At 39.7% G+C, this 25150-nt stretch overlaps 1 protein-coding gene across 1 annotated transcript in view; it reads right to left on the bottom strand.

Annotated features, from left to right (window-relative positions):
* Nucleotides 1-239: 239 nt before the first annotated feature.
* si:ch211-51a6.2 (neurotrypsin) overlaps nt 240-25150 on the bottom strand; it is a 25650-nt gene continuing 739 nt past the window's right edge. The window contains exons 2-14 of the mRNA XM_041789920.1: nt 21812-21845; nt 13223-13462; nt 10732-10870; nt 10442-10617; nt 10214-10361; nt 7887-8065; nt 7653-7794; nt 7325-7533; nt 7061-7202; nt 4690-4968; nt 3299-3421; nt 1720-2000; nt 240-1099 (exon numbers count right to left, since the gene is read on the bottom strand). Coding sequence (XP_041645854.1) covers nt 780-1099; nt 1720-2000; nt 3299-3421; nt 4690-4968; nt 7061-7202; nt 7325-7533; nt 7653-7794; nt 7887-8065; nt 10214-10361; nt 10442-10617; nt 10732-10870; nt 13223-13462; nt 21812-21845 — 2412 coding nt within the window. The 3' untranslated portion in view covers nt 240-779. The remainder of the gene's footprint in view (nt 1100-1719; nt 2001-3298; nt 3422-4689; nt 4969-7060; nt 7203-7324; nt 7534-7652; nt 7795-7886; nt 8066-10213; nt 10362-10441; nt 10618-10731; nt 10871-13222; nt 13463-21811; nt 21846-25150) is intronic.

The following is a 25150-nucleotide window of genomic DNA, read 5'->3' as shown; positions in this document are numbered from 1 at the left end:
AGGAAAATAGTGACTTTTTGAACTTGGTTCATGATTGATGATGGTGACGACCTCAGAGAAAAGAGCTGCTTTTAGAGCCTAACCACAAATACTCATCACTTCAGGCTGCTTACATAAAAATATCTCAATCAAAGAAGGCCATGTTCTGCTGATTTATGTTTATCTGTAATCAATCAAAACCACTTGATAAAGGTGAAATTATCATAGTGCCTCTGAGTTGACTGATCAGGTCTGTGAGACAGTGAAGCAGTCAGACATTAGACAGTAAAAGACATGAAACAAACAGGCACGTTGGACTTTAAACAACAAAACTACAGGAAAAAACTAAATAGAAATATTTTACCCCCTGCAGTGAGCTCATCACTTTTTATTCCTCATAAATAATACAGCTGTCTCCCTCTATTCACACTAACCATAATACAAATGTACATGTTAATACACATTTACATATTAATACATATTTATATGCTTATATTGAAGTAAAAAAAATAAAGCTAAAGAGTTAGATGGCTGTACAGAAACAATGAGCAGCAGGTTTCAATAACATTGAGCAGATTTGGTTAGAGTTGACATTGAAGCTCTTTCAGCATCAATGGTTCAGTGCAGTCCTGTAGCAAAGCTCTTCCCTTGTGCCATCTTTGTTTTTCTTTTATATAACAACCACAAAACATCCTAATGTTGTTGTCCCAGTGGTTTAACACTGCATTTATATGCTGTTGAAGCCCTGAACCTTTAGTCATTTGAAGCTTGTCCCCTGCAGTGTTTCACTTTCTCTGTCTTTAGCTCTTGTACGGTTTGTTGATCACTGTGTCGATCCATCTCAGGAACCTGCTGACACGTGTGTACACTCCAGGAAATGCTGGGTTTCCACAGCCGTGACCCCATGAGATCACCCCGGTAAGCACCCAGCGGCCCCCCTGTCCCTGACACACCAGAGGACCCCCACTGTCACCCTGGCAACTGTCCACACGGTGGCGCTCTGAAAGGCTCCCTGCACACAGCATTCGTCGTGTGAAGCGTTCACCGTATTTCTTCTTACATCTCCAGGCAGGAAGCAGAGGAACCCAGGCATGCAGCAGGGTCCTGGAGTACTCTGAGTCTGAAAGAAACAGGGACACATTAAGCAGGGGTGGGCAACTGGTGGCCTGGGGGGCCATATGTGGACCTCCACCTCACTCAATGTGGCTCCCAAGTTAATTTAAAAAATAAATCAACTATACACATGAAGAAAACACCAAAATCTATCAAGTTTTGGTATTTTTTTTAGTCAGTTTATTGTACATTTATGGGTATAATATTTCCCAGACAGCATCTATAAATTCAAAAAATATTTTTACAGTTTGTTTTGCATTGTCATAGAAATAATACACCCTTTATTTTAACCTGACTTTGGAGCCAGTTAGTGTTTTGAAATATGCTCTACATCTAACCAAAATAAATGAATATGAGGACACAAAAATAAGTGGCTGATAGTTTCAACACAAGTCTTGCAATAAACTTGTTAGATAGATAAATGTGGTAACATGGTTTGCATAAATAATGGAAATAAGAAGAGAACGGCAGGTTCTTCTCTTTTAATCCCTATATAAACATGGAAACTATGAAATGTACCAGTAGACAGTTTATCTGAACTTCTGCAATCTTGTACAGAAGATGGATGGCACACTTAATATGAGTACCATCCAAAAGATATGATATTTACCCATATAGGATATTTACCTGTAATGCCCCAGCCAGTGATGACGCAGGAAGCAGGTCTCTTTTCCCACCTGTGTCCTGTCTCAGGTAAACACACTGCACCAGTGTGAGGGTTGAAGGACACACAGTTTCCCGCTGTGCCTTTGAGCCTTAGCAGGGCGATGTCATACTCCCAGCCCTGACTCTGGTACTTCTTGTGGATGATGATGCTTTCAGGTACCAAGGTGCGTTCAAAGTCATCTAGCTCCACAGTGTGATAGTCCCCTAAACGCAGCACATAACGACTCGGGTCTCTGCCGAACCTGGGCCAGAACACAACCATGCATTGTTAACAAAGACTACCTGTTCATCATGGGACACCAGTCAGTCTTCTATGGAAAGAGGGGTTAAACTGAATACATAACATCATTTAAATAAGATTAAAACCATTTCATGTGTTAACAATAATGAAAATAAAAAACAACAACAACAGTGATGTGATCTGACCTGTAAATAGTCGTAGTCAAACTGTATGTTGTGACACTACAGGTTTTGTGTACACTGTGTATGAACCACTATCTTTTTATTTATTCTCTGTTGGCTGTACGACAAATTGCCTGACCAGGGTATTTAAGTTTACCAAAGCTAAGCTAGCCCAGTCTAACCAGACTAACCAAACATAACCGAAATTATCCTACCCTAACCTAACCTATCCTAACATAAACCAACCAGACTCAACAAAACCTTATCAAAGTCAACCCAACATCAAATAGCCTAACATAGACCAACCTAACCCGATCAACCCCAACCAAGCCTAACATAACCCAATCACACTTAACCTAGCCTAGCCTAACTGAACCCACCATTTCCCAACCAAACCCAATCCCACCTTACCTATCGCAAATAAACCTAAATTAACCTCACCTTACCTAACTGAACCCAACTTATTCTAACCCAACCCAACTTACTGTACCTATCCTAACCTGACCCACCTAAACCAAACCTTACTTGCCAAACCTAAACAAACCCTAATCTAACATTACCTAACCTGACTTCAGCCAACCCAACCAACCCTAACATTAACTAACCCAACCCTGACCTAATCTAGCCCAGCCTAACCCAACCCAACCAACCCTAACTTCACCAAACCCACCCCTAACATAACCTTAGCTAACCAAAACAAACCATACCCAATCAACCCTAACATTGCTTAGCCAAACCCTAACCTGACCTACCTTATCCTAACCCAAACCTGTTTTACCTAACCTTGCACAACCCAACTCTTTCAACCCTAACCTTATTGAATCCTCCCCTAACCTAGTCCTAATCTTACCCAATCCAACCAGCTCAACCCAACCTAACCACACCTAACCTTCCCTAACCGATCCTAATAGTGAAATATTTTTGTGTATTTAGGTTATGATCATTTCAACATTAGCATATGATTTATTGTTGTATTAACTGTTTTTTTGTAAACTCATATGCTAATATACAGAAATATCTTACAGGGACTTGTGTCATAGGCAATGCATTAATATCACAAATCAAAATCAAGCATAAAACACGAAGGTAAAGAGTCTGTAATAACACCATATGACCCCCAGAGGCTGCTGTCTCTCACCTCTTGAAGCAATGAGCTGCAGTCAGTACCCAGCAGGGGGCGATAAGAGATGCACCACATAGAGGATTACTTCCTTTAGACTGAGACTTGAGCCACACCGACACCTGCCACGGCCACTCACCTCTGACACACAGACACACAGCTGTAAGAGCTGACATACAAATACTCGCCAGCAGAATAAGAATGGTGAATTTTGAAGTTCATCTCATAAATACAATGGGCATTTAGGTCATGTTTTTTTTACCTTCCACAGTTTGATCCCTCAGATATTCTGATTTAATGTTCATAATATAAAAAAAATTAATCATTTCTTTTTTAGGAGAGGGGGTCAACGTGTGACACTGATTTGAAATCAACAGGTGTGTGTGATCTTGTGTGGATTTCTCAATGGTAAATAACACATTTCATGAGTTCATGAGTGCAGACTCTCCTGTGGCACTTTTTGCAAACTTGTTAATGTGAAGGACATGATCGTCTCCGACTTCTTCACAGTCACCGAGTATCTTTGATGACCACTCAGTTGGAATGAGTGTGTGGTTTTGGACACAGCCCAGGAGAGCTACATTCATTAAGCAACATCCATTTCCTTAGACAGATGTAGTCAGGGGCGGAGTCAGACAGCTCATTAACATTTAAAGCCACAGACACAGAAACAGCTCATTCTGAGCAGGGCTTAAACAGAGGGGTTTTTTAGACATGCAAAAATACAACACTGCAGTGTTTTTTCAACAAAAAACTTCACAGGCATGTTTTGGGGACCTCTGAGAATAATATAAACTTGTCTTAAAATGGTAAAATATGTGACCTTTAAAGTCCAGAGTCTGTCAGAGTTCAATTGGGGGGTAACGGGTGTTCCAAGATCACAATAATTTCATCTTTAAATGACAGAATTTACTCACGTTCTGTTACACTCTATTATTATTACATAATAATAGAGTGTGATTTAAACTACAGATCAAGTAGCGAATGTATGTCTTGCTTATACTCTAAATTCACACAGCACATACATTTCTGCACTGCTGTGACACGTGTGCTCCAAAAAACAATATTGTGTCCCTTATTTGGCACTGATAAAGCTAGTAACCCTGTAGCGGAGCTCTCAATATTTTCTAGAAGATTTTAGGAGTGCATGTGTGAAAACAGCACAAGTAAAAGTGTTGGTGAAAAAAAAGCAGTTGTTTTTCATCCCTGTAATCCACCTCATGCTGGTTATTAATTGTAATATCACAGTCAGAACAGTGCTGTTATTCTGAATATTCACACTCTGATTATCTAACTAACTCACATTAAGATGATGTTCTCACTTTCAGTCTGATATAAGTATATAAACTGTACAGTTTGTGAAGCAGCTCTCACATTTAACCTCCACGTACACGCATTTGTGTTCTGACCTCAGTGACTTGTCTCCTCCTATGATTCTGCGTCTGCGTCGTTGGTTGTTCATTGTCACGCCACAGGTGTTCATTGCCATGGTGACGTCTCCCACAGGCTGCAGAGTGTAGTCACAGATGACGCCGGCGTCCTCGCTGTGACGACAGTCCTGTGCGTCCTCCCCCACAAACATACACTGACCTAGAGATGTCTCTGTGCCTGAGCAGCGGACGTTATCCAGGTGGATTGGACCAAGTCCCTCCCCGAAGTACGCCATGGAACGAGCTTTAGCCACGCCCCTAAAAGGACACCCAGACACACATATTTAACAATGATGAATTCAGATTTCATTCAAACTAAATAATTTGGTTAACATTTAGTATTTTGATAGTTAAGTCCAGATCAGATTATACAGCTGTGTTCATTTTGTCAAATAAAACTAAAACTAAAAATGTCAGCTGACACCCTTTTTTCCATGAGAACGATCAGACTAAGACAAGCTTTAAACAGATCTGTAATGGTAAAAACTCTGACGAAAAGTCAGTTTAGTTTCCATCCAGGAGATTAAAATGAGACTAAAATGTTAGTGCTGGACATTTAAAATCTGGCTCATATTTTCAAGGTACATTTATATGGGTGTTTCACTTTCTTATTAATTTCAGATACAGATAAGTTAGTTATACAGCTATAATGCCTTGAGTAAAGAAAAGGATCAAATGTTGTTTTTAAACCTGGACTAATTTATTTCTTAGTTTTTGTTCAACTAAGACTAAAACTATAAAGTCTAAAAATAACCGAAGTGACTAAAACCAAACTGCATTCCAACTTAAAGACTACAAATGAATTCAAATTGGCTGCTAAAATTAAAACTATTATACAATATATACAATGCTGTGAAAAAGTATTTGCCCCCTTTCTAATTCCTGTTTTTTTTTTTTTTTTTTTTTTTGCATATTTTACACTTACACTTAAATGTTTTGGATCATCAAACCAATTTTAATATCTCACAAAGACAACCCAAGTAAATACAAAAGGCAGTTTCTAAATGATAATTTTTATTAAGGGAGAACAAAATCCAAACCTATCTGGCCCTATGTGAAAAAGTAATTGCCCCCTGAACCTAATAACTCATTGTGTCACACTTGGCAGCAATAACTGAAATCAAGCATTTGTGATAACTGGTGATGAGTCTTTCACATCACTGTGGAGGAATTTTGTCCCACACTTCTTTGCAGAATTGTTTTAACTCAGCCATATTGGAGGGTTTTCCAGCATGAACTGCCTGTTTAAGGTCACATCACAGCATCTCAATTGGATTTAAGTCCAGACTTTGACTTGGCCACTCCAAAACATTCATTTTGCTTTTCTTGAGCCATTCAGAGGTGGACTTGCTGGTATGTTTTGGGTCGCTGTCCTGCTGCATAACCCAAGAGTGCTTGAGCTTGGGCACGAACTGATGGCCTTCAGGATTTTCTGGTAGACAGCAGAATTCAATATTCCATCAATCACAGCAAGTGGTCCAGGTCCTGAAGCAGCAAAGCAGCCCCAGTTATCACACTGCCACCACCATGTTTGACTGTTCTTTTTATCAAATGCTGTGTTATTTTTACTCCTGATGTAACGGGCTGCACACCTTCCAAAAAGTTCAACTTTTGTCTCGTAAGTCCACAGAATATTTCTCCAAAAGTCTTTGGGATCATCAAGATGTTTCTTGGAAAATGTGAGACGAGCCTTTGTGTTCTGTTTTGTCAGCAGAGGTTTTGGCATTGAAACTCTCCCATGATGCCATTTTTGCCCAGTGTCTTTCTTATGGTTGAGTCATGAACTCTGACCTTCACTGAGGCCAGTGAGGTCTGCAGTTCTTTGGATGTGGTTCTGGGTTCTTTCGTGACCTCCTGGATGAGTCGTCGTTGCACTCTTGATCTTGTAGTCTACTTCACTTTGTCTGACAGTTTCTATTTAAGGGATTTCTTGATTCAACAAATCTGGTGGTAATCAGGCCTGGGTGTAGCCAGTGAACATGAACTCAGCTTTCCAAGAGCTGTGGTTAATCACAGTTAACTCATGATTTAGGGGGTGGGGTTGACTTTTTTGCATAGGGCCAAATGGGTTTGGATATTTATTCCCTTCACAAATAAAATCATTTAGAAACTGCCTTTTTATTTACTTGGGTTGTCTTTGTGAGATATTAAAATTGGTTTGATGATCCAAAAAATTGAAATGTGATTAATATGCAAAAAGGGGGGCAATCAGAAAGGGAGCAAATACTTTTCACAGCACTGTATGTTTTTTTTTTTTTTTTTTTTTACTCTGTGCTGCTTTCTGCTCCTCTGAGGATCTCTGCTCTGTCTCTCTGTGGTTAAACCCTCCCACAGGTGTGATCGTACTGACATGAAGCCCAGCTGTCTGCAGACCACAGCGGCATTGACATCATTCCAGCCGTCATCACAGACTGTGCCCCACTTTCCGTTCATGAACACCTCCACACGGCCCTCCTTCCTGCTCTCTCCTGCAGCCAGACGAAGCGCCGGCTCTGATAAACACAGAGAACATGAGAAAGTGAAAGATTTTTCTTAACTTATCAAAATTAAATCAGGTTAAAGTACATGAGTCTTCACTTCACTACTGCCTCACAGATGCCATCTTTAAACTCACCAACAGGCGGAGTCATGTGCTGCAAATGTTCACCCCCCCTCATACAGCGGACCCCCACATCCTCACTGTGTGAACAGTCGTGTTGGCCCCAGGGAGAGTGACGACAGGATATCAGCGAGGACTCTGAGCCCTCACACTGAACCTCATCCAGGTGGATCAGGCCCCTCCCCTCCTCAAACAGGCCGTCAGGTGAGACTGTAGCTGGGCCGCTGCACAGACACAGACAAGCTCAAGGTTAAAAAGCAAGTATGTCTCCAACCTCAGTGGATTAGACAGGTGTTGCATATTCATCAGGTTTTATTAATGACACCATATTAATCAGACTCACCTGAAGCCCAGCTGTCTGCAGACCACCTGAGCATTCTCTTCCGTCCAGTTGTCATCACACACTGAGCCCCACTCCCCGTCATGGTACACCTCCACACGCCCCTCCATGCGACCCCTACCCCCCACCAGACGCACCGCTCCATCTGCACAAACATTTGTGTCAGTGTGCTGGTTACATATGAAGACTGATGTCGCTCTGCCTCTGGGTTTGTTTGTCTGGGGGTTTGTTTGTTACCTGTGTGTGAGTTGCAGCTCACACCTGCATCCTCCAGGTGTTCACAGGTGTGTTGTTCCCACTCCTTTCGTGGACATTCAGACAGAGAGAACTCATTTCCTGAACACTGGACGCCGTCCAACCAGATTGGACCTGATCCAGGACCAAAGTGAGCCCATGACCATGCTTTAGCCACACCCCTAGGAGACAGATTATTACTATTATTAATAATTACGTCAATTATAAGATAATGTAATTATTGTATTGTACTACAAATGTATCTTTATTAGACTGACATCAGAACAGATTTTTAAGTGAGTGAGAAAATTACAAGTAAGCAGGGAAAACCTTGTTTAAATGTTTTATTGTTTTTCTTTCTGTATAAGGGGTAAACCTTACAATACAAGAGGAAGAAGAGAAAAATGTTACTTTATCATATAACATATCTATATATCTATATAAACAGCCTACAGTAGCCTATATACAGTGTGTACAGTGCATAAATGTTCACCCTCTTTAAAGTGACCGACCTAATTCAATAAAGGCCCAGCCAACTGGTGCTATTGCTCTCACAGTTAGTGAAATGGGGATTTCCTGAGTGCACTGAATGTGTCTCAAGTGACTGTAGTAAAAAGACATCTGTGTCTGGAAGGTCCACTCACTGGATAATCAGTATTCCTGGCTACCATTACTCCATAAAGACAAAAGAACACTCCAAGAAACTCAGAGAAAAGGTTAGCGAAATGTATCAGTCAGAGGATGCATACAAAACAATCTCCAAGGCAATGAATACCCCCCAGAGTTCAGTTAAGTCCATCATCACATGTAATCTGCCTAGATCAGGCTATTTTCATAAAGTGAGTGACCGTGCAGGAAGGAGACTAGTGAGAGAGGCCACCAAGATACCAATGACTACTCTGAAGGAGTTACAAGCTTCAGCAGCTGAGATGGAAGAGACTCTACATACAACATCTGTTGCCTGGCTTCTTCATCAGTCAGAGCTTTATGGGAGAGTGGCAAAGAGAAAGCCACTGTTGAAGAAAACAGTAAATTCCACTAGAGTTCAAGAAAAGGTATGTGGGAGACTCCTCGGTCAAATGGAAGACAGTTCTTTGGTCTGATGGGACCACAATGGTGCTTTTTAGCCATCAGACACTAAACACTGCACATCACCAAAAAAAACAAAAACAAAAAAAAACTCCACACTGTGAGGCATGGTGCTGGCAGCATCATGCTGTGGGGATGCTTCTTTGCAGCCAGCCCCGAAAAGGCTTGTAAACGATAAAATAAATGTGGACAAAATATAGGAAATTCCTGGAGAACAGTCTTATTCAGTCTGCAAGAGAACTACGGCTTGGGTGAAGATTTATTTTCCAGCAAGACAATGACCGGAAGCATACAGAGAAAGCTACACAGAAATGGTTTAAAGACAACAAGGTGAATGTTCTGGAATGGCCGAGTCAAAGCCCAGACCTCACTCCAATAGAGAATTTGTGGCTGGACTTCAGAAGGGCTGTTCAAGCCCTGACTGAGTACTAGGGCTGGGCAATTAATCAAAAACTAGATTAAATCGCAATTTGACCTGCTGCAATTTTCAAATCGCAAAAGGTGCAATATTTATTTGACCTGAAATTTGTGTAAAAATACCAGTGCTTAACTTCTTTTCTGCATTAGAGATGTTATGCATGACATATCATGCAATCATTCAAGTGCCATTTTTTATAGAATAGTCTACAAAAAAATCCTACCTTCTTCATTTTTGTACTTTTTTTATTAAATATGAGAATGACAAAAACTCTTCAATGCAACAATTCACTGCCAGTTTGCAATACAAGTCAAATCATCAGATTTAGACACTTTTAAGGAATAAAAGAAAGTTAAGGAATAATCACATAGCAAATCGCAATTGCAGTATTCATGAAAAAAATCGCAATTAGATTATTTTCCATAATTGTTCAGCCCTACTGAGTACTTATTTTATCATACACAATTCTTACTTCTATTGACATTACTATGTATAAATCTGCTACCACTTTGACATTTGAGAGTTTTTTTGTATGTTTTTGTCATTAAAAAGCCAAATTATATTGACCATGATTGATTTATAAAATCTATGAAAAGAGAGTCTCTTGTGCTTCAGCCCCTCCACAGGTGGAGGTCTGTGCTCACAGAGGGAACCAGAAACATACAAAGGTGTCTCAATGGATCTGTCTCAGAGGCAATTCCAAGGAAGAAAGGAGAGCACACGAATAACTTAATGTAGTTTAATCAGGGGCAGAGGACTAATGTTTTGCACTGCGTCTTCAAACAGTAGTGGTACAATCTGAAAAAAAAAAAAACCTCCTTACCCAAATCCCAGCTGTCTGCAGACCACCTCAGCATCAGCATCATCCCACTGATCATCACACACTGTTCCCCACCTGCCGTCATGATACACCTCCAGCCGGCCCTCGAACTCCTCCACGCCTCCGACCAGCCTCAATGGGATCTCAACACCTGAGACGGTCAAACATAACCTGAGAAAAAGGATAACTACACATGATAAAAACTGTAAACTGACAAACAACCGGACTCACCTTCAGGCTCAGCACAAATCAACCCTGCTTCATTGCCATGGTGACAGTCATCAGGGAGAAACTTCCTGCCCTGACACTCCAGTAAAGTCTTCTCATTTCCACGGCAACCCAGGCGCTCATAGTGGAAGATGGTAGCTGGTCCCAAGCTTGAGTGCTGCAGAGTTGTTCCAATCTCACTGCATGGGAAGGAAAGTTAACTTAAAACAGGAATAATGAACAGTGGCATTGTAATAACAATAAACTCAAGCATCAGTCACATTAAGGAAGCAGTTTGTTTCTGTGAGACTCACCCCAGTCCCAGCTGTCTGCAGATGACGCTGGCATCACGGTCAGTCCAGAATGTGTCACATACTGCCCCCCACTGGCCATTCAGGTAGACCTCCACACGCCCATTATTGTCTGATGACCCTCCAACCAATCTGGCAGTACCTGCAGATTACACAGAAAACAAATCATTAAGTATAATTTGATACAGGCAAGGGGGAAAATGAATTTATTTATTTTAACTCCTCATTTAACTCAATATCAGCTGCACAGCTATTATCATTGTTATTATACAGTAAATGTAAAAGTGAACCTACAAGCTTTTGAACTTTAACTGATAGAATTAACTCCCTCTTTCATTATCATTATAGTTGCTAATGTCAGTGTTAGAATACTCAGTTTATTATCATACATGCTACTTACTGCTTATCCCATATATACTTTACTATTATCACTGGCACTGTAGCCATGTAGAAGAAAAAAACAATAAGAAAAATGTATGGTCAGAGCAGCTATACATATATATATCTTATCATTATTGTTGCTATGTTTGTTAGTTTTAATCATCCCTCACCCCCTCACACAGTTTTGGGAGACGGTTGTTCAATATGAGTCAAACTGTTAACCCTGATAGGTTAATGGAAATCAAAATATTATAACATACTTTAATTCTGAAGATTCATGCAACCCAAGGTAAACTAACTTGAGAGACAATGATCAAAAGGTGGACACTAAACTCAAACACAACTTCATCACACTATCAAAGCTACAATGAAATTGCTTCCCACAGGCGAGACCTCTCTGACTGACTGGGTAACTTCACTTATGGAGCAAAAGTGTTCAATACCCAAGGCATTCTGGGAAAACTCGGTGTAGAAATGGAAAAGTGGTGCTCTCTAGTGATGTACATTTGTGTGCCAAATCAAGCCATTCCTCAAAGTGGGGGTATTATGCCTTTTTTCAAGGTTTTACACCATCTCTCAGATACCCATGTAGTAGTTTCACATGGTTTACAGCTCAAAAAACTCCTCGTTTCTCACACTGGCGTCCTGAAAAACCCTTATTTTAACCTCCCTTTGAAATGCTTCGTTTTCACTGCTGTCTCTTTAACACCCCCTGCTCCATGGACCTGCTTTCCTCCGACTGGCTGATTTTCCGGAGGCTAGCCGGGGGCAGGACTCAATGTTTTGTGCCCACCCCCTCCAATATGGCTATGTCTAAGTACTTGTAAACTTTGAATGAACCGGTCTGACTGAGTAAAATATGACGAATTTTGATATAGGTGTTAGACCTGGAGTCTGATCCTGATAGTTTGGAGAGAGAGGGGGAAGAAAACCAGCAGCAGTGAAGGATAGAGCAGGACGTATCTGTTTGGTAAGTGTTTAATTACTGTGTTACTAAATGGCTAAACGGCCTTGTGGGGGCGGTCTATTCTTATTGCGATGACCTCATCAGTTCGCTCCGTTGAAAGCTCGTCTTGGGAAGATCTCAGAGAGATTCCCAATGAACCGTTTTCATCAGTTTACACTTTAATTCCAAGATTACTGCCACATACGTTTATCTTGCGGTTTGAAAATTTACACACGTGAAGTATGGACACCCAACATTGTGACTTTATATTTATGTTTTAAACATCGGAAAAGTGTAATACCCCCTCTTTAATGTCAACACAGCACAGCATTTCAATCAAGGAGATTTCACAAAGGAGATTAATCCTGATTAAAAGCAGGAATCGTAAGATTAAGTGAGTTCAGATTTTTTTTGTTGATTAAAATCATTAGAATCCATTGAAATTGCAAAAAAAAAGTGTCATTTGCATAGTAAAACAAAAATGATATAAAATAGCATAGATATGTAACACATTAAATGGTCATCAAATTTTAAATAACAGTTCAATTTTAAACTATATATTATTACTAAATACACTGCATACACACACACAAAGGGGGGCTGAACTTACGGGAATGCAGCAGTAAATAAAATGTTTTAAGACCTGTTTTAAAAGAGCTACCAGATGTAGAAAGTCTCAGGTTCTCTGTTAATTTGTTCCACAGGTGTGAAGCATAGAAACTAAAAGCTGCCTCACCAAGACGACCCACAGGCCTCATCAGGGACTAAAAGCTCAGATAGGTATTTCTGGGCAAGTCCATTTAGTATTTTGAATACGATCAGTGGGATTTAAAAAAATTATCCTTTGACTCACAGGAAGCCAGTGTCGAGATCTGAGGTGTAATTTGTTCTACTTTCATGGTGTCGGTGAGGCTGCAGTGTTCTGGATGAGCTGCAGCTGTGGGGGAATTTCTTATTCTAACCCACTGAAACACAGCTCCATTTATCTAACATGAACAAGTTTCTTTGTGTCTTCTTTGGACAGAATTCCTTTGATTCTTGCTACATATACAATGTTAGTAGTCTGATTTTGCTGATTATGAATCCCAGTCATATCAGTAGGAGATTATGATCATAATCATAATCATCTGTCAGACAGCAGGTGTGTCTGACCTTTGCCATTCTTACCTTGCAGACAGTCGCAGTACTCCCAGCTGATGGCTCCTGAGCTCTGTCTGTAGAAACACCAGGGTTGGGACTCTCGGTCTGGGTTCCTGCAGTAGCTGTGCTCTCCCAGACCTCGACCTGGGTACTGCTGGATGTAGTCTGGGAAGTCCGTCCATTTCATGCAGGGGACCCCAGAGTCCGTGTAGGACATCGAGCCATTATAAAAGCCCAGGTGTGAGAAGTCCTCTGAACAAGTGAGACCTGCAGACACAGTCCGCGGTGAGTCAGTCGGTGTTCAATAAAAGGTGATGCTGAGTCTTAGGATGAAGAGGCCTCGTTGTTCTGTTTTGGTAACAAAAGTTTTTTTCTTTTGTTTTTGTAGTGCTGATTTTTGCTTGTTAGCTTGAATTAGTTTGTTCATTTGCTCGTTTTCAGGATCCTGCTTCCCCTTTTCTGTCTTCTCATTGCAAATGGAGTAGGCATATAGCCGAGATTTCAGTGAATAAAGGAAGTGGAGTCTATCGTTTCTTGAAGGTTGAATACGTCAAATAAATCAAATGCATGTTTTGTTTTGTTTTGCACTGAGGAGATAAATCTGTCTTCAATATCTTATCCGGGGATAAGAATAAACGGTCTTGGCTCAAAGAAATCAGTGAATAAAATCTACACCAAGTTTCATCCATTAAATCCGAAATTGTTTTATTTTTCATTATAACACCTTCAAATGCAACAACTGTCCACAAAAGTAATACACTTCTCACAAACATGGGAGGAATGTAATTACTATTACATTTGCAGTGATTTCTACATTTTGGGAAAGTAAAAATCACTTTCTCTTAAAATTGTAACTTCCCACAAATGCAACAAGAATATTGAAAAATAAAGTTGTGGTCGTTGTTTGTTTGTTGTAGCGTCATTGGGTACAATTTTCAAAATCAAGGGAAACAGTTGAGTATAAAAACATCACATATATTGACAGATACACTTTATGGCCAAAAGTATTTTGCCACACCTGTTAAATACTGAATTCAGGTGTTTCAATCAGACCTGTTGCCACAGCTGTGTAAAAGCAAGCACCTAGCAACAAATCAAACACTTGGAGATGCAGTCTCCATTTACAAACATTTATGATACAAAATGAGCTCAGCGACTTCAGGCGTGGTACTGTGATGGATGCCACCTTTGCAATAAGACAGTTCATGAAATTTAATTCCTGCTGGATATTCCACAGTCAACGGTGAATGATCACATTAGAACATGGAAGAGTTTAGGAACAACAGCCATGAAGCTGAAGACGGCTGCAGAGTTCTGAACTTCCACTGGCAATAATGTACAGTGCCCTGAAAAAGTATCTGCCCCCTTTCTGATTCCTGATTTTTCTTTTTCTTTCTTTTTTTTTTTTTTTTGCATATTTATCACACTTCAGTGTTTCGGATCATCAAACCGATTTTAATATCTCACGAAGACAACCCAAGTAAATACAAAAGGCAGTTTCTAAATGATGATTTTATTTATGAAGGGAAAAAAAATCCAAACCTATCTGGCCCTTTGTGAAAAAGTAATTGCTCCCCCCTTATGAAGTCATGAGTTAACTGTGATTTACCACAGTTCTTGGAAAGCTGATTTCAGTTTCACTGGCCACACCCAGGCCTGATTACCACCAGATTTGTTGAACCAAGAAATCACTTAAATAGAAACTGTCAGACAAAGTGAAGTAGACTACAAGATCTCAAAAAGAAACGCATCATGCCATGATCCAAAGAAATTCAAGAACAAATGAGAAAACAAAGTGATTGAAATCTTTCAGTCTGGAAAAGCCTACAAAGCCATTTCCCAGGCTTTAGGACTCCAGTGAACCACAGTCAGAGCCATTATCCACAAATAGAGAAAACCAGGAACAGTGGGGAACCTTCCCAGGAGTGGTCGGCCAACCAAAATGACTCCAAGAGTGCAACAACGACTCCTCCAGGAGGTCACAAAAGAACCCAGAACCACATCCAAAGAACTGCAGACCTCACTGGCCTCAGTGAAGGTCAGAGATCATGACTCAACCATAAGAATGACACTGGGCAACAATGGCATCATGGGAGAGTTCCAAGGCCAAAACCACTGCTGACAAAACAGAACACAAAGGCTCGTCTCACATTTGCGAAGAAACATCTTGATGATCTCCGAGACTTTTGGAGAAATATTCTGTGGACTGACGAGACAAAAGTTGAACTTTCTGGAAGGTGTGCGACCCGTTACATCTGGAGTAAAAATAACAGCATTTGATAAAAAGAACATCATGCCAACAGTCAAACATGGTGGTGGCAGTGTGATGGTCTGGGACTGCTGTGCTGCTTCAGGACCTGGACCACTTGCTGTGATTGATGGAACAATGAATTCTGCTGTCTACCAGAAAATCCTGAAGGCCAACGCCCGGCCATCAGTTCATGCCCTCAAGCTCAAGCGCTCTTGGGTAATGCAGCAGGACAACGACCCGAAATATACCAGCAAGTCCACCTCTGAATGGGTCAAAAAAAAAAAAAAAAAAAAAAAAAAAACATTAAATGAAGGTTTTGGTGTGGCCAAGTCAAAGTCAGGACTTAAATCCAATTGAGATGCTTTAATGTGACCTTAAACAGGCAGTTCATGCTGGAAAACCCTCCAATATGGCTGAGTTAAAACAATTCTATGAAGAAGAGTGGGACGAAATTCCTCCACAGGGATGTAAAATACTCATCACCAGTTATTAGAAACGCTTGATTTCAGTTGTTGCTGCCAAGGGTGGCAAAACCAGTTATTAGGTTCAGGAGGCAATTACTTTTTCACACAGGACCAGATAGGTTTGGATTTTTTTCTCTCAATAAATAAAATCATCATTTAGAAACTGCCTTTTGTATTTACCTGTGTTGTCTCTGTGAGATATTAAAATTGGTTTGATGATCCAAAACATTTAAGTGTGATAAATAAGCAAAAACAACAACGACAACAACAACAACAAACAAACAAAATCAGGAATCAGAATGGGAGTAGAAAGAACTTGGAAAGGAAATGGGGAAAATTAAAAAAAAAAAAAAATCCCCTGTGACAACTGAATTTCCTTTTCCCTTTCCCTGCATATTGAAATCTATGTGTTGTCTTCTGCCAATCTTTCCATTTATCGAATATGACACTACACCACTAGACAATCATAATAAAGTGGCTCCTATGAGTGATGCAGACATATCAGAGAGTTGCTATACCACTCACAGCTGTCTCCTCTTAAAAAAAATCTCTAGAAAGAAGACCACCAGCCAAATGAGTGAGTGTAGTCAGGGCAGGTTTATAACAGAGGACAGTTAATGTCTCTGTGTGTTTTATGACGCTGTATTTCAGTGAAACTGTTTCTGTTTTAGGTTTGATCCTGTTCAAGTACATTTTTGTCTCTCACCAATGAGTCTTTGTAAATAATAAATCATAAACCATTAAGAAAAAGATAAAATGTCCTTCATTTCACTTTTGTCAGGGCTGGTTTTGAATAACGTTTTTTGAATTAACATTCTGCAGGCGAGACACCAAACCAGAAGCACTCAAAGCATCTATAAAACTGCTTCCTGTAAAGACGCTGACTGGCTGGCTGGCTGGCTGGCTGGCTGGCTGCCTCTCTCTCTCTCTCTCCTCCCCTCTGTCCATTACTCATCATTGATACTTGCGGATTCTTGCAGACATAAAAACAGTCTGAGGCCAATAAAGCATATAAATCAGGCTTGTGTGAGTATGTGTGCAGCAGTAAAAGAGTGTGGTTTGGCAGACGTGCTCAGACTGGAGCAGACTGCAGACTGTAAACCTGGAGAGACCTTCAGACTTGATCACACCATCAGAAACCTTCACAGTCTTGAATTCAGGCAGACTCTTGGCCCTTCCATTCATTCCGACATAATGCGCCTCAGTATGCAGCATAGGTGTGTTTCTTGTCTTTCACCTGATGCAAGTGTCATTTCTATGCTCAGCCTCAGGGTTGGCCTGATTCAGTTTCGAGGACATAGAATTGAACTGCACCCTAGACCACCTAAAACCTGGTCTGAAGTCTGTAGTGCAGTGTTTCCTGATATATGGAGGACATGTTAGACAGCTGGGCATACATCAGGGAGTCTGCAATGCACTTTAAATGACCCAACAGCATACATACTCAACTGTTTAATATCAGTGAATTGTCTGATTAGAATTTAGTTTTTAAATGGAACAGATGGATGGGAGAAGAGGGATGTCTGACTCCTTGTTTGCTGTCATCTATCAGACTGTCCTCTCTCAGTTTTGCTTGACTCAGCCTCTCTTTGCAGTGGGAACACCCCTAAAGAAAGCTGTAAAACAATATAAATACACTGGACAAAGTTTACCTTTTATGGGACAAAGTAGAACCAGACTAATTTTTCTCAGCCAATCAGTCGGCATCACAGAAAGTGGCATCACACCATCTGACCAATCAGCAGTGGCCCAGAGTGTCTCAAACTTCCTGTTTCCTCCAGAACTTGTAAAATGCAGTTTTACATCTCTTTTGGTCCCAAACAAATGGCCTTAAAATCATAACTTACCAAGGTAAGTTCAACATTATTTAAGTGAACAGTAGTGCCAAATGTCATGGCAGGTTTGTTTACATAGGACTCTTAGCAATCACTGCAATTTTATAGTGAAAAATGGAGGAACAATATTTGGACATACAGCTGTATAGGGCTGTCAAATGGTGTATATGTTAAAACATATGGCCTATCTAGTAACCATACTGGGGGTAATTGCTTGAGCTCATTTTTTTAAGATAATAGTACTCTAAAGTGTAATAAGATGCCACAGGTTTGGATAAACAACAAAGACTGATCCAGTGATAAATTATACTTATTTATATAATTTTTCAAGGAATAATTATCACAATAGGTGTGATTTTTGGTTTGTTTTATAACCTTAAAACAGTTTTATTATACTTAAGTGGTTATACTCCGTTTTTATTTTTATATTGAGCTGTATTTCTGCTTCAGCTCATTTAGAAATTCAATATTTGTGATTTCTTTTAGGTTGTCTGATTGAATCATATGGAAAAATAAATGGTATAAGTGGTGAAACACATATGATTTGACTTACATTTACAACAGGACAAAAGTTTTTATACTTAAAAGGCATAGATCCATTCCCCTTCTTATTGTGATACTAAAACTGGTGGTACCATCATTGCTTATACAGTATTCTGAAGCCAGTCATGTCTTGCTTCTACACAGCAAAATGAGTGTATTACAATTAATTTCAGCAGGTATAAAATACTGTGGATAGCAACTACCCCTCTTCCACCAACCTGATAATAACAAGAAACAAGACATGTAAATTCCACAAGATGGGTGTTTGTAATCAGACACACCTGACAAGATTGACTGCCACCTCCCATTGCAAGGTATTTGTCAATGATCAGGGAGTTATAAGGCAGACTCAAAGACAAAGTTTGTCCTGAGATGATAATCTATCCTCTCGCCACAGTTATGTGTAAGCTGTCACCACAGCCAAGAGTTGACCAACCTAGAAGACAACTACACTCATGGTGCAAAAGTGTTTACGCATCAAAAACTTAGGAACTCAAGATAATTCAAGAAACATGTGCAAGTGAATCCCAGCAGTGACCCCTGTACAACAGGCAACATCTAAACACAGCTAATCATCTAAATACATCTGTAAACATCTGAACCCAGCTTAATACTTTGCACTAAGGCATGATGGGAAAACTCTGCCCCCCAGATTTGAAATTGCAGTAGGTGGAGCTTGGATCAACTGACTCTCTACAGTGTTGGAATAACACTGGTTGATTTAACACTGTCAAATAACTCCAACACTGAAGACCATTTACTCTGAATGGAGTTAAAATAACACTTTGAGTGTTAAAATCAACACTGAAATGTTTAACACTGAGAATTCAACACTCTGGTTTTTGCTGTGTAAAAAAGGTCAGAATCTAAAGACAGCCTCACAAACGCAGAGGTCACTGAGCCTGTCAGCAGACACTAAAGCCAACCCTAATGGCTCCATATGGTATGATCTGTCTCTGCTGCTTGTCCTGAGTTTATGGAAAGCAGCATATTGATTAATCACCTCAAAAATAATGATAGGTATAAGTGTTAATTTTGACAGATATTTGTAATTTAAGTAATCTGATTACACGTCTTTTAGTTTTAGTTCCATTTTAGTCATTTCTACCCTTTTTAGTTTTAGTCGACAAAAACTCAAACATTTTAGTCTAGTTTTAGTCCGAGCATTTATTCTCTTTTCTGAATCTGGTACCAAATCATGGTAGAGTGTTCTCTGCACTCTGCCAAACCTGGGGTCCCTGCTTTCTAAAGCTGAGAGGAAAAATAGCTGGTGTGGTACAATATTGAATTTTTGCTGATATCCGATATGCTGATATTTATAGATTCATTTTAACCAATACTGATATCAATACCGATATTTGAATATGTTTGACATAACTAAAAATTCAGTCCTTTGAACACAGGTTTGATGATGAAAAAAGAAACAAACTTTTTTCTTAAAACACACTTTAAAGTTTAAAGAATGAGAATGAATAAAGAAAAAGATGTCAACTTACATAGGTCTATTGGTCCAGCCCGAAACTCCACAAATACATTCACATATCTGGCCACATTTGACAGTTCATATATGCTGATATGCATGTCCCAAACATAGGATGTAAATCAAGCGGCAACCTCCGGTCCTGAAAACTGAAGCCAAGACTGAAGTGCAAAAAATTGCTATACCGCGAGTGTCCACTTGAGGCTGGCTGAACACCGGAAGTCCCGTCTGGACACACGTTAAACAGCGGGTTTTTACACTAGAAATAAACTGGTTTACAGCCTGGTTCCAAAAACCAAACATGTCTCATTAGCTAGTGTCTTATTGTGCTCTTACCATATGGGGGGTTAATTTTTTTTGTTCCATGATCATGATAAACTTCACTTCACGGTGATTGGCGCGTCTCATTTGATTGACAGATAACTCGGCAGGCAGAGGCCCTGTTTCTGTCAACCAGAATGCTAGCTAGGTAGCTAGCTGACAGGAAGTCGCAATTGGTGGGCGGGCCGTTAGGTTGATCCAAAGTTTGGTTGAGACCGTGATTTCAATATGGAAGCCTCTGTGGATTGGCTTCAAGAGCCGTTTGAGTCCGCCTATTTTAAGCAGACAACTGACGTCACACAGGGTTTGTCCAGTTCTTTCTAGAGTCTATGATGTAAATATCTGCAAAAATTTTTATATCTGCTGATACCGATTACCTGGCCGATAGTATTGTGCATCCCTAAAAATAGCTATTAGCTATTAACTATCGCTAATAGCTATAGCTATTATTTATAAAGCACATTTAAAAACAACAAAATGCTGACCAAAGTGCTGTACAATAAAACTTAAAAACCAAAAAAACTTAAACAATAAAGCACAAATGCAGGACCAGAGTGAAAACCAGAGGACATAGCTGAATCAATAAAACCAGAAAGGATACAAAAGCCAATTCCAGGGGGGTATAAGTGCATTTTTGAGTTTAATTTAAAGACAGGCAGTGAGGAGGACAGGCGAACATGAAGAGGAAGAGCATTCCAGAGCTTTGGAGCAGCTACTGAGAACTGTCATGGTCACCCCTGAGCTTCAACCTTGACCTCGGGACAGTCAGAAGACACTGGTCGGATGCTTTGTATTTTGACAGATTTACCCACAGTGCAGAAATATCAGGGATTTCAAATGCCCGATGAAAACAAAATTATATATCAGTTTAGTTTAAGTCATCTTGAAGAAACCTATCTTACTTTTTGTCAGTTTTAGTCATTAAAGATCTCTTTTTGGTTAGTCTTAGTCTAGTTTTTGTCATGGAAAGAAAGGCTGTTAACGAACATTTTTAGTCATAGTTTTAGTCAATAAAATTAACACTGATGTGAATAAAAGAAATATTGAACACTTTTTAATGTGTAAGTTAATACTAATTTGAATTTATATGTGTTTAACTATCCATAAATAGAATTTTAATATGCATACACTCTATGGAAACTTTGTTCACTTTGATTTTCACCATAATAACAAAAAAAAATACAAAAAAACTTACAAAAGTAAAAAAAAAAAATAAAAAAAAATCACGGGATTTTCATCAATAAAATTCTAAGGCTTCATGAATGCCCTATAAAGGGTTACAAGAATAAAGACATCTTAATTGAAGATGAGCTTGGCAGCGTCTCTAAAAGAGCTTAATTTGTGCAGTCAGTCTGTACTTTTAGAAATTAGCTACAGCCAAGAGGTGGGATCACTTTGATTCCTCCTTCTATTTCTCTGCTCTCTTTAATATTAAAGTAGAGACAGCACAGGGGCAGACATCATGGCTAAAATTGGCAAAATGTATAGATCTGAAAAGGAGAGAGATTCTAGTTCAGACTATAGAGACAGACACAATACTTTGACCGCAGCACTATGTGTATGCAAAATGAAGATGAGTTCAAATGGAGCAGCTTGTTATGAGGATGAACTGTGATTGGCTGGAAACAAAGATTCAATCAGCGGGCTGTCATATGATCGCTGAATGACCTCGACGCACCCACATGCACACACACATGAATAAAGATATTAAGTGAGTCTTACCGTGTCTTTGTGCAGCGTTTAAATTTTCAGTCACCTGTTAAAGGAAGCACAGAGGTCACATGATCCAGATTACACATGAGATACTGCACACTAAAAGATACAACAACACACACACAGTCACTTAGGGTTTATCCAAACACGAATGATCACATGATGATGGTTTCTTTCATTTAAACCTATCAGAGAACAGAGGGCAGTGACCCCTGTTCTGAGTGCACTAACTCTTTCAATCCATGTTTAATCAGAGCCAGAGCATCAGCCTCGGTTTGACCATCCCACTGAAACAGTAGGAATTAGAAATTATATAATTTTTTCTGTGTAAACTGTTTGGGCATATTTTGAAGCTTTGACATGCCTGGAGAAGGGCCTCAGATTCAGGCATGGAAAAATGGCTCCATAGCACTCCCTTCACATGTAAAAAGATGAGTCCATAAAGGGGTTATTTCATTTAAATGTATAAGACACATGTGGATGAAACCACATCATTATGATGTCTAAGCTTTTACAACTCAGCAGCATTATATCTGTACTAAAAATCAGGTGCTTTACAAGAGGCCTGATTACATTTACATTTGAAAATCTCATAAAAGTCACAGCATTGATGTCTGGATACAGGAAGTCACTCTTTCTGGTTTATTTCTTTCCTGTTTGGCTGTAATGCACTCAAATTTGCCAGACCTTATCCTGACACATTCACCTTGCTCAGTATGAATGCATTAGGCTGTGCCAAATGGTACTACCATGGCAGTATTTTGTATGCCATAAAACAGGAAGTTACTCATTCTGGTTTGTCATCTATATTTCCTACCTCTTTGGCTGTAATTCACTCCTGCTGAATTACAGCCAGTTGCAGTTTGGGGTAAAACCCATTGGTACTACCATGGCTGTGTTATTTGCCAAAAACATGAAGTAGTTTTGTCAGGGTCTTAAAACACATCACTCACGCGTTCATCTTTGATACTAGCCTGCAGGAGAAATTAGTTGACTGATATATGCGCTGTCAGTGGGTGTGCCTACATAACTCAGTGGCACCGCCTAGAAAATGTCCAAATTCAGCCCCTGCAGCATGTTGAACCTGGGGTTTATGAAATCTGCCACAGGTATCTTGTCAAACTCCTGCTAAAGGCAGCCCGCCTATTCAGTATGAGTCAGGTTCTGTTTGAGCTTTCTACCTGGTAAAGGGAAGTTTTTGTTCGCCACTCAAGCTTTGCTAAAAGTCATTGAGCTTATATTGGATTTATGATATGTTTTTTTTTTTTTTTAATAATATTACAAGGAGTATGGTCAAGACCTGCTGTATTTGTAGTGCATCAGTTAGAATATTTATGAATTGATGCTTTAGAAAAAGTGAGTGACTGAACGAGAACAGAAGGAGACACCGAGGAGAACTTTGTACATTTTCTATTACTTTCATGTATTTTCCCTACAAAATAAATTAAAACTAATTAATTGTAGTGATACCAGATGTTTTTGTTACTGAAATAAAGTCTGTTCCTGAAAAAGCAGCTCATAAACAGCCTTTGCTATCTGCTGTGATATAAATCAGTGTGCAGACTTTGACCTGCTGATAATACAAACACTGACTGAACACACCGACCTATGATGTGAAACCAACCCAAGCTGAAGGATTCCTCTTCCATCCTCTTAAGCTAGGAGTGCCCTAATTCCCCATTTGTACAAAAACCTGCTTTAATTAGAAAGATAGGGTGAGGTTTAACTTCTGGTAGACTGAAAATAAGGACATTACCTTCTATGGAGAAGTAAATGGAAATATCTTAAAGTGAAACACTGGATATCACAAAATATCAGATATCAAAATGTCATGTGTTGCTGACTAAAACCTCTCCAAAAGTGACTTACAATATACTCAGCCAAAACAGGCCACAGGACCATGTGGATGGGCTGGTTTCACTCCTTAAGAGTCTCTGAGACAGAGAGAGGGTGTGCGTTCTAAAATACACTGCCACTGTCAGACATGACAAACAGAAAACTAAATGCACAACATATCTTATCAGAGATGAGATGGTTTTTTGAGTTAGTATTTTTGGGACTGAGTGAAGTTGCTAGTTTAGTTTGTTGGACCCTTACCTTCATCTGATACCAGGATTTGTTCTGGTTTTCAGGCTACTCTGTGACAGAGAGGGCAGGCAGCACACAACGTGAGATTGTTTTGTTTTTTTCCATTGTTATCCTCACACTAAAGGGCTAGTTTCTTTATCTGTGAGCCATTACATCTAAACTTTGTTAGAATCTGAAGATTCTCCTCTTTCTCACATCACCCAGATGACGACATGCACTATGATAAGTGTGTAAAGCCCTTAAAATTCCAAATGACCAGGATATCAGCTGATGCAGGAGAAAGGGTTAATTTTGTCTACTCTGAGCCCCTAGTAGTCAGGTGATTGCCCGTCTTTGCCTTATGGTAAAATCGGCCTCTGCCACTGAGCCTTCTGCAAGTTTTTTAACCTGACTTGAGAGTCAAAGGAGCAACAGTGTCCTTATTTAACATCACTGTGAGAGCAGGATGGGGCTCTGGGCAGGATACCCAGCTGCTGTCCTGCAATAGTTAATAATTAGATGATTAGTTTAGATTAGTTTTGAGCCTATCCCAGCTGTCACTGGGCAAGAGGGACGCTCACAGTCACACCTACAGCCAGTTAAGAGTCCCCCATTAACCTAATGAGCATGTTTTTTGGTGGTGGCAGGAAGCCAGAGTATCCAGAGAGAACCCACGCATGCAGGGGGAGAACATGCAAACCCCACACAGAAAGGCTCTGACCAGGAGGAACCTTCTCACTGTGAGGCTAACCCCTGTGCCGCCGTGCAGCTGTTTTTTAATGTTATGATCTAGAATCATTTTCTCTCTGTGTGCTGATGTGTGGTCAACAGAGGTGGAAAAAGTATGAGTGCTTAAGTAAAGGTACAGTTACTCTGGTTAAAATGTACTTAAGTGGAAGTAAAAGTACTGATTTCAAAATGTACTTAAAAAGAACAAGTACCCAAAAAAGCCACTCAATATGACTTTTTAACTCATGATTTTAACTTTTTATCCCACAATTTCGACTTTTGTATCTAACAATTTTGACTTTATATCTCATGATTATGACTTTTAATCTCATAATTGTGACTTTTTAACTGATAATTGCAAATTTTCATCTCATAATTATTACTTTTTATCTCATAATTGCGATTTTAACTCATTATTGCGACATTTTATCACATGATCATGACTTAGGATTTTTAAAGAGGGCCTATTGCCTTACTCTCACATTTTTTCTTTTTATTTGGTGGAAAATGGCTTCCATACAGTCAGCAGAGCATCATTCATCCAGGTAACAG

This window comes from Cheilinus undulatus, linkage group 6 (assembly GCF_018320785.1).
Source record: "Cheilinus undulatus linkage group 6, ASM1832078v1, whole genome shotgun sequence".
NCBI lineage: Eukaryota > Metazoa > Chordata > Actinopteri > Labriformes > Labridae > Cheilinus > Cheilinus undulatus.
Note: the sequence above shows the minus strand (reverse complement) of the source record. Positions and strands in the feature narration are given on the sequence as shown.